This window comes from Vicia villosa, unplaced genomic scaffold (genome assembly GCF_029867415.1).
Source record: "Vicia villosa cultivar HV-30 ecotype Madison, WI unplaced genomic scaffold, Vvil1.0 ctg.001941F_1_1, whole genome shotgun sequence".
NCBI lineage: Eukaryota > Viridiplantae > Streptophyta > Magnoliopsida > Fabales > Fabaceae > Vicia > Vicia villosa.
The window spans coordinates 209,723-223,805 of record NW_026705784.1 but is presented as its reverse complement, the minus strand read 5'-3'; the positions used below and the strand labels follow the sequence as shown (position 1 = coordinate 223,805).

General features: G+C 28.9%; 1 protein-coding gene across 1 annotated transcript; it reads right to left on the bottom strand.

Annotated features, from left to right (window-relative positions):
• Window positions 1–2,946: 2,946 nt before the first annotated feature.
• LOC131637195 (alcohol dehydrogenase-like 4) lies at window positions 2,947–12,171 on the bottom strand. The gene is made up of 10 exons (XM_058907782.1): window positions 11,958–12,171; window positions 11,725–11,861; window positions 11,580–11,629; window positions 11,162–11,493; window positions 4,162–4,244; window positions 3,986–4,061; window positions 3,834–3,895; window positions 3,656–3,751; window positions 3,392–3,553; window positions 2,947–3,251 (listed from the first exon to the last, which is right to left on the bottom strand). The coding sequence occupies exons 1-10, from the start codon at window positions 12,034–12,036 to the stop codon at window positions 3,141–3,143; spliced, it is 1,188 nt and encodes a 395-aa protein (XP_058763765.1). The 5' UTR covers window positions 12,037–12,171; the 3' UTR covers window positions 2,947–3,140.
• Between the last annotated feature and the right edge of the window lie 1,912 nt (window positions 12,172–14,083).

Here is a 14,083-nt window from a genome sequence, read left to right as displayed (position 1 = left end):
GGTGGCGGTTCAGCGTCGGGAAGGGGTGTGGGAACCTGCTGTTTGTGTTTTCTGACATATACATGACCTGGTTTATAGCGTTCTATAGATTGATGCATAATAGAAAACTTAGGAAGAGTAACAATATCATTCATGACAGGAGAAACACATGGAAACATAAACTGATTATCAAAAAATGTCACATTCCTAGAAATACGAAAACGATTGTTAGTGACATCATAACACACAAATCCCTTATGAGAGTGACTATACCCCATAAACACACATTGAACAGACTGCGCTCCAAGCTTATGCCTTTCAAATGGAGGTAAGTGAACAAAACAAACACATCCAAAGGTATGTAAATCATTATAATTAGGCTGAATTTTAAAAAGACGAAAAAAAGGAGAATCGAGATCAATAACCGTAGAAGGAAGACGATTGATCAAGAAGACAGCTGTGGAAAGAGCCTCCACCCAAAATCGGGGTGGTACAGAAGCTTGAAGAAGTAAAGTGCGGGTCACATCAAGCAAATGACGATTCTTGCGTTCTGCCATCCCATTTTGTTGGGGGGTATTGGGACAAGATCGTTGAGACAAAATACCTTTTTGTTGAAGAAATTCTTGAAACTCACGAGACATGTACTCACCACCAGAATCAGAGCGAAAAATTTTAACACTTTCATGAAATTGAGTTTCAACATATGTCAGAAATTTCTTAAACATAGAAAACACTTCAGATTTAGACCGAAGAAAATATATCCAAGTAAAACGACTATAATCATCAATAAATGTGACAAAATATTTATAGCGAGCATGAGAAACTACAGGAGACATACCCCATACATCACTATGAATCAGTTCAAAACAAGAGGAAGCCCGATAAGCACCAGATGGAAAAGGAAGTGTTTTACTTTTAGCTAATTTGCAAACAGAACATGAAAGAGAGGCATTAGAAACAACACTTTTATTTCCCAATAAACCATTTTTAAATAAATGAGATAAAACAGCAGAGTTAGGATGACCCAATTTTCTATGCCAATCCTCATAAGAATTCAAGACATTTTTACAAACAAGAGATAAATGACTAGAAATAAACTGAAGTGGAAACAGTCTTCCCACTTTAGGCCCCTTCGCAACCACCTTCCCCGACACCTGTTCCTGCACAAGGCAACCATCACGAGAAAAATTTACATTACAATTATTATCAACCAATTGACCAACAGATAATAAATTGGAAGTAAGTCCAGGTGCTACAAACACATCCCGAAAATCAGAGTTGAGGTCACCAACATTCGTGATAGAGAGAGCATTACCATCCGCAATTTGAATTTTCTGATTACCATGGTAAGAATGTAAATTGTGCAAGTATTCAGAAGAGGCGGTCATGTGATTGGATGCACCAGAATCAAGAAACCACGGGCGGGAAACATTCGAAGACTTACCCTGAATTCCCAAGGTTGATAGAGCGGAAAGTACCATCTGTTGGATTATTTCAGGTTGGAGAGCACCACCATTAGATGGATTGGTGATGGAAGGACCAACTGCAGAGCTTGTACTAGCAGAAAATGCTTGCACCGAACGTTGTGTTGATCGTGGAGGACGGGTGGGACAATCAGAGATAATATGGCCCCGCTTCTTGCAATAATTACAAAACTTCTTACTGCAACTCTGAGCAAAATGTCCAAATTGTTTGCAAGAGAAACATTGGACATGTCGAATATCACGACCTTTACCTCTACTATGAGGAGCATATGCAAACATAGCAGACTCAGAAATGACAACATCACGAGACATGGATCCTTGAGTAGCAAGACGCTGTTCCTCTCTGAGAAGTTCACCGACACATGTATCTAAAGAAGGAACGGGATTCCTATTCAACAAGGCACCTCTGACAACCTCAAATTCTGCACGAAGCTTCATGAGAAATTGATCTCGCCTACTAGTATTGTAGACCTCTTGGACATCCGCGAGAGAACTTTTGGGAACATCAACATGTATAATTGCAGAGTGTTCTGTCCACAAATTCAAAAAACCAGAATAATATTCTTGAACAGACAGATTGCCTTGTTTGTAATTGGCAATGTCTAGCTCCAACTGAAAACGTTTGGCCGCATTGTCTAGGTTATAGATACGCTTCAAGTAGTTCCACATTTCTTGGGCAGTGGAAAAAGATCGCAAATTATTAATCATGTGAGGATCAATAGTACCGAGAATCCAAGTGATAATCTGAGCATCTTCTATTTCCCATGCATCTAAGTCAGTTGTCTCTAACGGTGCCAAAGAGACATCGTCCAAGTGACTCCATAATCCTTTCCCTTTGACATACATCCGAAACTGAAATTCCCAAACAAGATAATTCTTTCCGGTAAAACGAACACAAATATGATCTATCTCTTCTTCGGAAGCCATAATATCAGAGATGACTTAAGAACAATTTTGTTAACGTAACAATTTTGTTAACGTGAAACAAGAAACACCAACGGAACACTGAAGAAAATACTTGCCAACACCAAATCAACACCCAAATTCAGGATACTCGCCGACACCAAGTCAAAACCCTAATTCAGAATAATTGCCGACACAGAGTCAAAACCCTAATTCAGAATAATTGCCGACACAGAGTCAAAACCCTAATTCAGAATATTTGCCGACACCGATACGATAACACGATCAAAGCAAACACGATTTGTAAGCACCCGAGATTAGAATCGCAATCTTGGAAGAGATTACCGAGAACCGAGATGATTTCAAGTACCGAGAAACGAGATCTACCGAGACGATTTCAAGAGCGACCCAGTGGGGTGTCGCTGAATAAAGCCAAGATTAACTTAAAACTCACAGGTTTGATCGAAAACCTACTGATACCATGTCAATAATTCTTGGCTTCATGCTTTTCTCATTATTATTTCTCGTATATATAAAGGTTACAAGGCTATATCGGTAATTACACTAAATAAATACATTTAAACTAATTCCTATTCACACACTTCTACTTTTATTTCTTGGTCGTCATAGCAAACTTCACATTAAGACAATGCTGCGTAAGTACTATTTAGAAACACTATTACATGTTTATATTTAGATATACTTCTATTGTAGAATTCAGATATCATAAAACTGGAGAGTGATCTCTCTGTTTGCAAAAAATAGCATCTTCTCTCAGAGGTGCAGAAGACATCTGAGTGACTTCCCGGCAATCAAAAGATCAAAGGCTTTGTTTATCTCCTCAAATGGAAGCTCATGAGTGATGAAATTATCCAGCTTTATCACCTAACAAGTTAATGAAAGACATAACAACCAGGTATTAGACCATGCATGGCAAGTTTTGCAAAGTTGAGTAATAATAGAAGAGTATTATTAATTCCACACTAAAACTATTTGAAGAAATTGCAAGTAGTGATGATCATTACTCCTTGCATGCATTCTGTGGCAAGATTAGGCAACTGGCTTTTGCCTTTGAAACCTCCAAACACCGATCCTTCAATTCTGCGACCGTCAAAGAGCTCCATTGGATGGATGGGAAGCAACTTTGGTGATGCATGAATTCCCAATAGTACAGTCAATCCCCAACCCTGCATTACAAAAATTGACATGAAATTTAATAGTGCACAATTTTAAACTAGAAAACTGTTTCTGTCATCAGTTTCAAAATGGATCCTTGCTTTCAAATATACCTCATGAACAGACAAGAAAGCGTCTCTTAGAACATTCAAGTTTCCTGTACATTCAAAACTGTAGTCTGCTCCTCCTCCAGTAATTTCTCTGATTCTCTGCACATGAATCATTCTTCCGGTGAAAACGAATGTGTGGATTATATTTCCTATGTGAAAGGAGAGGAGAGAAAACACCAACCTCATATATCGGCCTGTCTTCATCGGTTGGATTTAAGAAGTCTGTGATTCCCATATCTCGGGCTTTGAGCACAGAAAAAATAGACAAATTACAAAGTCATTACATCGTTGGAGGAGAAAGTTCGAGTAAAATTGTCATATAAAGTAAGTTACCTGTGATGAACTTGTCTGAGTTGATATCCACACCTATTATTTTGGAAGCACCTCTGGCTCGTGCCCCTTCTGCAACCTGGCCAATGTGCAATATAAATGAAAACACCATATGATTATGATAACATATTAAAGATATTATAATTTAAACTTAGTATAGAGAAAATGAGAAAACTTACGGCTAGACCAACTGCACCTAAACCAAAGACTGCTACAGATGAACCAGCATGAACATTGGCAGTATTCCAAGCAGCTCCAATTCCTACGTTTATTTCAGTTTCAGCAATTCACAATCATAACTATGTAAATTATTTTTGACAATAATTAAAATAATCATTTTTCCCTATAAAATATGTAACACTAATACTAGTAATCTTTTTTAAAAAAAATTTAAAACTCATATAACCAACAAGTTTTACCAAAAATAAAACTCACGTGTTATTATTTATTAAGTTTGTTGAAGGAAACCTACATAGTTGATGTACAAATGTATTTCACAATTTTTTACACTAATTATCCTTTTGTAAAATCTTTAATTTATTTTTCTTTCTTTTATATATTAGCATGATTCTTCTTGGAGCTTCTCAAAAATAAATAAATGTATATACAGTTAGAATTTGAATGTGGTGTAAACTCTATTAGGTTAAACAGATGGGAGATTATGAATTTTAATTAAGGTAAAAGTAAAAGTGAGATTTTAAAAATTTGTTTGCTCGGTTTCACAAAGCAAAGAGCGAAAGTTTGATGACGAGATATTAAAGCACATCTAAGTCGAAATAGGAAGAAAAAAAAAGTATATTATAATACTAAATTTTAATCTTACAATTTTTCCTACAAAATGGTTTAAAATAGCTACATAATGTCAACATTTTTTATAAATAATAGTTATAAATTAATTATAAACAACGTTTTTTAAAAAATTAATCCTAAATAATAGTAATATTGTCAAATAAATAGATTGCAAGCTATTAGAAATCTATGGTGACAAACGGGCATGTCCGTCCCATTTATATCTGCCCCGTAAATGCTCGAGAAAAATAGAGCAGAGCGGATATAAATAAAGGTGCAGGCGTAAAACCTTATCGTATTAGAAAAATGTCTGCGAGCTTTGCATCTTTTAGATTTAAAAATATAAATTCTCCGTAAATGTTCATGCCCGCAAAAGTTCGAAAAGAACAGAACAAATATGTTATAGCTTGCGAACTTAAAATTTTAATCTGTCTCGCAGAATAGTGCAGACAAAACGAACATGTCAACATACCGAATCCGTTTTACCGCCCATAATCAAATGTGAAACCAAACGGTTCCTATAGCAAAGTATAGTCTCACCAAAAAAAACATGAAAATAGTCTCACATTTAACAACTATTTTAGGATGACCAAAGCTAAGGAGCAACTATTTTACGATGATAGAGATAGTTTCACTTTACTTAAAGAATGGATGTTAAGGATTTATATATAACACTCAATGGATGCTAAGGATTTATATAAAGACTCATATATCTCAATTTAATAATACGCAAAAGGGACAATACTTCGTACTCATAACAAGGCGCAAATCAGACAATATTTTGTATTCGTATTCATAATAATGCGGATTTGACATTGATCAGAACATATAGTTGTCCATAATCAAAATTAAGGGACGCAATGAGAATTTCAAAATTTTATAGATGACAGAATCAGAGGCGGACCTACATTGTGGCAAGGTGTGGCTATAGCCACACTAGTTTTCAATATTTTTTTATATTATATACATACACTTAGTTAATTAAATTAAAGAAACCTGCATACAAAGCTTAATACTAACTTAGTGAAACAATTTACTTTATTATTGAATATATATTTTTTGTATTGTATAATTTATATTATTTTATTTAGAATAAAAAAATTTACAATCTAAAAGACTAGAACTCTTGACCTCCTTTTTAAAAACTAACCAATATATTCAATAACTATATTATGTAATTGATAATTTATTATAATATATATTAATAATATTTAAAAAATATATAATACATAAGTTTGTGAGTTCTTGTCAAAATCAATTTCAAATAGATTTAAAATATAAGTATAGTAGTATAAATTAAAAAAAATTATAATAAAGACATCATAAATTACAACTCTTATGCACTATGTTGTTAAAATAAGTTTTTGTTTTTTTATTAAGTGTAAATAACAACTTATAATAATTGACATAAATTCAAAAATATTTTATTAATTAAATTAATAAACCATGTAGACGACCATCATAATCTTTAAAAAATTCTTCAAAATAAAACTGTTAGGAAACTAAAGTTCTCAAATAAAACTTAGACACCTCTAAAATTTCAAACAATTTTAAATTTAAAAAATATAACTATATATATATATATATATATATATATATATATATATATATATATATATATATATATATATATATATATATATATATATATATATATATATATATATATTGAATTGAGTAAAATATAACTTATAATTAATGTATTAATATATTTCAAATCTCTGAAAAAAATTATATATGATTATAAATTTTTGACTAATTATAATATTTGCTGCTCACTCTAATATTTTTTACAAGACCCGTCATTAGTAAATGTAATTCATTAAACTATATTATTTTTTATTTGAATATAATATAATTTATATTTTCTTTTATGTTTAGCCACTACCAATATATATTGTCGGATTCGCCCCTGGACAGAATATTTTAGTCCGTCACTGCGATTACTATGTATTATCCAATTTAAATCAATTTAAATATGAGAATTGTTCCTTTACAAGCTATTGTTGATTTCGGTATTGAATACTTTGAAGTGTATCGATGGTATATAATAAATTGCCATTTGCCTTTTATTCTAAACAATGTAGACTATCTTGTTCAGCTAATATAAGCTTTGACTAAAAATATTGCACTATATAATAATTGTAAATCAATAATAATAGATATCATTGTCGTTCGTCTCTTAAAATAATATACGCTGACTGACACGCTGAAAAAATACATTCAAATACAAACATTGACCATCAAATAGAATATTCAAATAAACACAAATAGACTTTTCATACGAAGGAAAAAAATAAAAATAAAAACAATGTTACGTGAAGTTGCAGGCTGCAAACAAAATGACAAAATTTCATTTTTCTCATTCTTTTATTTCCCCTATTATCTGGACATTCTAGATGTTATAATTTTCTTTTGTAAAGACCAAAGATCCTGCTCCACCAAATTTTCAGAAACTGACATGTTGCTATTGCTAATACACATGACTGGTATAAATATTTTCAAGTTGTAAAATTCAAGTCTTTAAATCAGCTATCACATGCCATTGAAAATTAATTTTTTTTTTCTCTCTTATTAGTATGTTTGAAATTTTCTTTTGCTTCTAGAAGAAATAATATAAAAATGTAAATTGAACACATTGAAAAAAAGGAATAATAAATATTTAAAACTACAATAGAAAATAATATAAATAATTTATTAAGATTACTTAAGAATGAATTTTAAATAAATGAATTAATGATGTATTGAAATATTAAAAAAAGATATAATTAATTATATATTTAGAAAAAATATAAATAAAAAAGTCTGTCTTGAATAAATAAAAAATATAATTAATTATATATTTATAATAAATTTAATAAACTATTTGTAAGATAATTTTTTTTATTTAGTTCTTAACATATCCCCTAAGACACATGTTTGCATTATAAAAAAAAATTGGATGCAAATTTCATTTAAAAAAAATCTTATTTTGGGAGAGGCTTTTTTATTTGAAATGAAAGATAGCAATATCTAACAACTCGAAAGTGAATTAATATTTAAAGACAATTTTATGTTAAATAGATGGAAACATGAGACTTTATTTTTGAAGATCAGTGATAAAATTAAATTTGTCTCGTTAATTTAGATTATTTAGTAGTAAAAACTTTCAATTGTATTTAATGTGAGTTAAAATCTGCAATATCTCATTTACTTATTTTTTAAGAAAATGGTTATCAAACAATTAAACAAAAAAAAAAATTTAAAAATTGTGATGATTAATTATTTGAAAAAAAAAAAAAATCCAGAATCTTCAAAATAGAAATCTGAATCCGTGAGCAATAGATAAGGAAAGGTGTGTGGGACACAACATTAAATTTTTGAAAATTGAAAATCAACTCCCATCCCCTGCAAGCAAGTTAAGAGGCCCACGCATTAAAAACTATGTTAGTCAAAAACTCATAATAATGTTAAAATAATACTCTTATGATCCTATCCTTTTATTTTATTTTTGACAATTTCTTATACATTTGAATATTTGACCATATCCTTTAGTTTAATTTAATTTTTGACAAATTCTTTTATTTATATATATATATATATATATATATACAGGGGCGGAGGCAGCGTACTACCAGGGGGTTCATATGCACCCCCTCAAATTTTGGGATATACACTAAATATTGTAGACTTTATCTATCTTGCACCCCTGAAATATATATCTTGCACCACCTCTCTCCACTTACAATTGTAAAAACAGATGCATTTTAAATAGTATTCAATGCATCACAAATTTAAGGACACATATTCCAATACTACTAATAATACTAGACAGTATCTAATCTAATAACTAAATGAAATGAAAAGTTAAATTCCATAACATATACTATCATAATTCTATTATTTAAAATAATTTACACTATTATTATATTAGTTGAGTCAAAGAGAATGCTAGATTTAAATAACATGGCAAATCAATTTTTTTATTTCTGTGCATCTCAAATGGACTTACATCAAAATCAAAGAAACTATCGGAAACAAAAATAATAATAATAATAACATCTCAAATACACTTGCCTCATAACATATATAAATTATTTAATAATTTGGTTTAATTAATGAGAAATATCTATTTTTATTTTTAATAAATGTAAATTACAACTAAATATTTATTAAATATTACTATAGTATTATTTTTATATAAATTAAGTATCCTCAAATTAAATTTAACATGCATATATCTTAAATTATAAAATATTCATTTAAATTTCATCAAAAAATGCGCATATATATATATATATATATATATATATATATATATATATTATATTCCAGCAAAATAATAAATAAAGATCTTGCACCCCCTGATCCAAGGTCCTGGCTCCGCCACTGTATATATATATATATATATATATATATATATATATATATATATATATATATATATATATATATATATATATATATATATATATATATATATATATATATATATATATATATATATATATATATTTCATTCTCATATAAAAATGTCATTCTCATATGATACGTCTTTTATATATATATATATATATATATATATATATATATATATATATATATATATATATATATAGAGAGAGAGAGAGAGAGAGGAGAGATCAAATTACACCCGAAGAGTTACACCACGAGTTACACTCGTTCAGTAACTACATCTCGAATTAATATTTTTTAAATTCAACCGTTGGATTGAAACATAATATCATATAGATCATACCTATAAAGTTTGAGCTTAATCTATAATGATTTACTATATCATTGAATCACATCAAAATTAACGTTATATGAAAGCTCATTTTAACGTTAATCTTTGGATATTCCAACGGTTGAATTTAAAAAATATTAATTCGAGATGTAGTTTTTGAACGAGTGTAACTCGTGGTGTAACTCTTCGGGTGTAATTTGATCCCTCCTCATATATATATATATATATATATATATATATATATATATATATATAGGGGACGACTCAAGTGAGAACATTTGGTTATTATGAGAAATGAGAACAATGAATCACGACCATTAAATTTGATTTTAATGGACTGGATTGGTTTCTCTTTCTAAGATCCAGTCCATTAAATATTAAGGATCTTAGAAAGAGAAACCAATCCAGTCCATTAAAATCAAATTTAATGGTCGTGATTCATTGTTCTCATTTCTCATAATAACCAAGTGTTCTCCCTTGAGTCGTCCCCTATATATATATATATATATATATATATATATATATATATATATATATATATATATATATATATATATATATATATATATATATATATATATATATATATATATATATATATATATATATATATATGATGATATCCATTTTTATATAATAATCAATATGCTTTACTATATGCATTAAATAACTCACACATATTAAGAAAACTAGGTAAATAAATTTTAGTCAAATAATATAGTAAAACTAAAAGGATGTTTTTTTTAATAAATTATAAATAGTGGTATTTTATTAATAAACTTTATAAAATAAATTGAAAGAAGAAATATAGTAAAAACTAAATTAACTAGGTACATCTTTTCTATAAAAGGTATTATGACATGACATTCTTTGAAGACGTTTCTGAAAAATATATATAAAGAATTATAAATATATATAAAAATGAGTACAACAATTTGCACTCAAATCTTAAATAGCAACAAGGGCATTAATAATAGAAAATGACCTCAAATAAATAACAACAGACATTTATATAAGTAGTGGCAAAGTCCAGATAGACCAAGGTCCACTTTTCTATTCCCTATCTATTCTCTATTTAATATTTATGTATGCCACAGTTAAACATAAAATTATAACTAACTTTTGTTAATGAAATATATGTAAATAATTTATTAATAGGTTTTTGTAATTTATCTCTTTCTTATATCTAATCTACCTCTTTTATAAAAATATGAATGAAATTAAATATATATATATTTAGAATTTGTGATAACAATTTACATAACTTAGATTTTTATATATCCAAAACATTAATAATAAATCATTTCCATTTTTTCTTAAATGGAAAACATTTTGACCTTCATTTCTGTATGTGTGTATGGCATGTTAAAACGGTTCTCTCTTTTAGGCATAACATGTGGAGGTTGTGTTTGTTACCTTAATATTTTCTATTAATTTTTTTTATCAACTGAAATTTTTTATTTATTTATTTATTTAGTCAACCAGTTTCGATCCATATAATTAATCGACTAATCTGATTTTGTGGTTCAGAGGAACGACTCCATATCTTTTAAATGTTAACAAATAAGATGTCGCAGAATTGAATCTGCGCCATACATCAAATGTTCATGCACAACTAAGCTGATTTAACCGAAAATATGAAAAAAGATGGCCTAATGACTTACCTGTTGAAACTCCACAACTAAGCAAGGTGAGATTCTTGAGACTCAGTCTATATTCCGGATTGATCTTAACAACACAAGCTGAATCCACCACAGTATACTCCGTGAAAGTTGAAGTGTTCATAAAATGGAAAATAGCTTTACCATCTTTCGTACTAAACCTACTTGTTCCATCACACATTTCCTTCTTCATTGGATTCACCCCAAATCTCTCACACATGTTGGTTTTCTCACACGTGCAGTACACACACTCACCACATTCTCCATTGAATATCACCACTACATGGTCCTTTTCTTTCATGTCACTCACTCCTTCCCCTACACTCTCCACAATCCTACAAAAAAAAATTTGTCCATCTCATAATTTTGAGTATTTCATTAACAATTTTTTTTATTATGGTAGAAATTTGCATTTGCATACCCGGAGGCTTCATGGCCGAAAATTCGAGGGAAAGCGCGTTGTGGTTCGGACTTTAGTAGACAAAAACACAAGAATGTATAAGCTATCAAAAGAAGAAGCTGATATACATAGATACACGTAAAAATATATAAATATATGTGTTTACCTCGCCTTGCCAACCGCTGAGATCGGTGTGGCAAATGGAGGTATAGAGAATTTTGATTCGAACTTCCATTTTTTGAGGAGGATGTACATGAATTTCTTCTACTACTAAGGGTTCTCCTGGACCATATGCCACAGCAGCTAATACAAACATAACATCAAAATTAATTAATATTTATTCATTCATTAAGATTATTCAGTAAGTTCAAGAATATGTGAAAGTTGTGAGTTAGTTACCTTTGCAAGTAATGGTTTTTCCTTTGGTTTCATTTGAGTGGTTTGATCCATTTGCAGCATCTGTAGATGTTGGTGCCATCTTCTGATTTTGAGGAACCAAGTTGAATATATGGTGCAGAACTGAAACTACAAAGACACTTGAATGAATTGGGATATAAGAGAATTCATGTATTATATAAGTTTAAAAGAGAGAGAGAGAGAAAACATAAGATATGGTAACTTAAGGAAATAAAAGTCAATAATGTAAGAGGATATACTTTGTAAACTTACCCTAGATAAATTATAGAACTAGACAAATGAAATATTATGTGGGGTTACGTGTGAATTACGGCACTTTACATTTAGAGAAAATATAGTTTTATACTCTATAGTATATAAAATAATATACTTTTTTTTATGACACAAATAATTGACTTTTGAATGAGTATTTGTATATAAAAAATGAGTCAAAAGAAACAAGAGCTGGTGTATGTAAAATGTATTTATCTAATAATTTATAGATATCTCTAACTATACTCTATAGTCTGGCCATGGGGGTCACTGTCAGCATATGGACCCTTTGGTTATTGTGACAATTAATGGGCGGCTTATTTTAAAATGGAAATATGTACATTTGCTTTGTAAGTATTTCTTTCATCATTAATTACTCCCTCTTCTCTATACCCTACTAGTATTGTATCAAAAGAGAAGGTTTCTTTAAGGTGGAGGATAGAGAAGAAAGTAGACTTACCTTAATAGGAAGCACAGATGGGGAGTTGTGTTGAAGAATAGTACAACATTATTATAGGGTCCATTTAATATAGATATAGATAGGTGATTTAAAAGTTTGTAAATAAGGTGGGGTTTTAATTGAGATACATAATTCGGTTATTCATAGGCCCGGATGGTAAACTCACATGTCCATTCTATAAAAAATAGAAAGAAAAAAAAGGAAATGGGGCAATGCGGATTGATCGAAGATGTAAGTTTAAAATTTTGATTCATCTGGTTAAAAAATAGGGTTGGATGAAGTGGACTCGTAGACAATGCATGTTTTAAATTTAAAAATTATAAAATTATATTAATTTTTGCGTTCACAATAAAAGTGTAACGGAGTCGAAAAAGACATATTAAAGAATACAGATCTAAAACTTTGGTGCGTCCTACAAAAAATGCAAGTAAAAAGAAATGTCCGGCCGATCTAATCATTTTTAACCAAATTTAAATTATTTGAATACAATATGAGAGATTTCACTAAGGGAGGCTGCTGCTTGCTGTCCTTCAATTTATCTTTTAATTTGATTAAAATGCATTTGTATCCCAAAGCTTAAATTGAAAATCGATTCTTTCAATTCAATTTTAAATTTCATTAATTATTGGTTGTTCTTAAATCTAATCAAACTCTACCAATTAATGATTGGATCTTGGACATTATTATCACAAAAATTTAGTGTTTTTTTTTTTTTTTTAAATTTGTGTGCAAAATACATGTTAAAGATTAATGTTAGAGTAGTTGTATCCAGATAAGTTTATATAAAATAAAGTGAAAATTTATTTTAACCCTCACAAAAATTAATTCTCTGCAAAAAAGATTATCCTCTTTATTCATTTATAAAATTTAATCGGGTCATATTAGTCCAAAAAATTTAACCAAATCATAACTCAAGTCCTTTAAATTAAATTATAATCACTTAAATGTAAATATGAAAAGTAATATAAGAGGAGGGTATATTAATTAGATTAATCGGTATTAGTGAATTTTTTTTATAATGAATGTTACTAATATTGTTCTTATTTTTTCGTAACTGTTATGAATGGCACCGAAAATAAATCTAGAAAAATAAAAATCACTAATATATATCTTGGTTCTCTTTTCCAAACAAAAGTACTATATTATCCATACATCATGTGAGAGATTTCACTATGTTAGATTCCTTACAATTGATCCACTTATATATATATATATATATATATATATATATATATATATATATATATATATATAGGGTATATATATATATATATATATATATAGGGTATATATATATATATATATATATATATATATATATATATATATATATATATATATATATATATATATATATATATATATATATATATATATAGGGTATATATATATATAT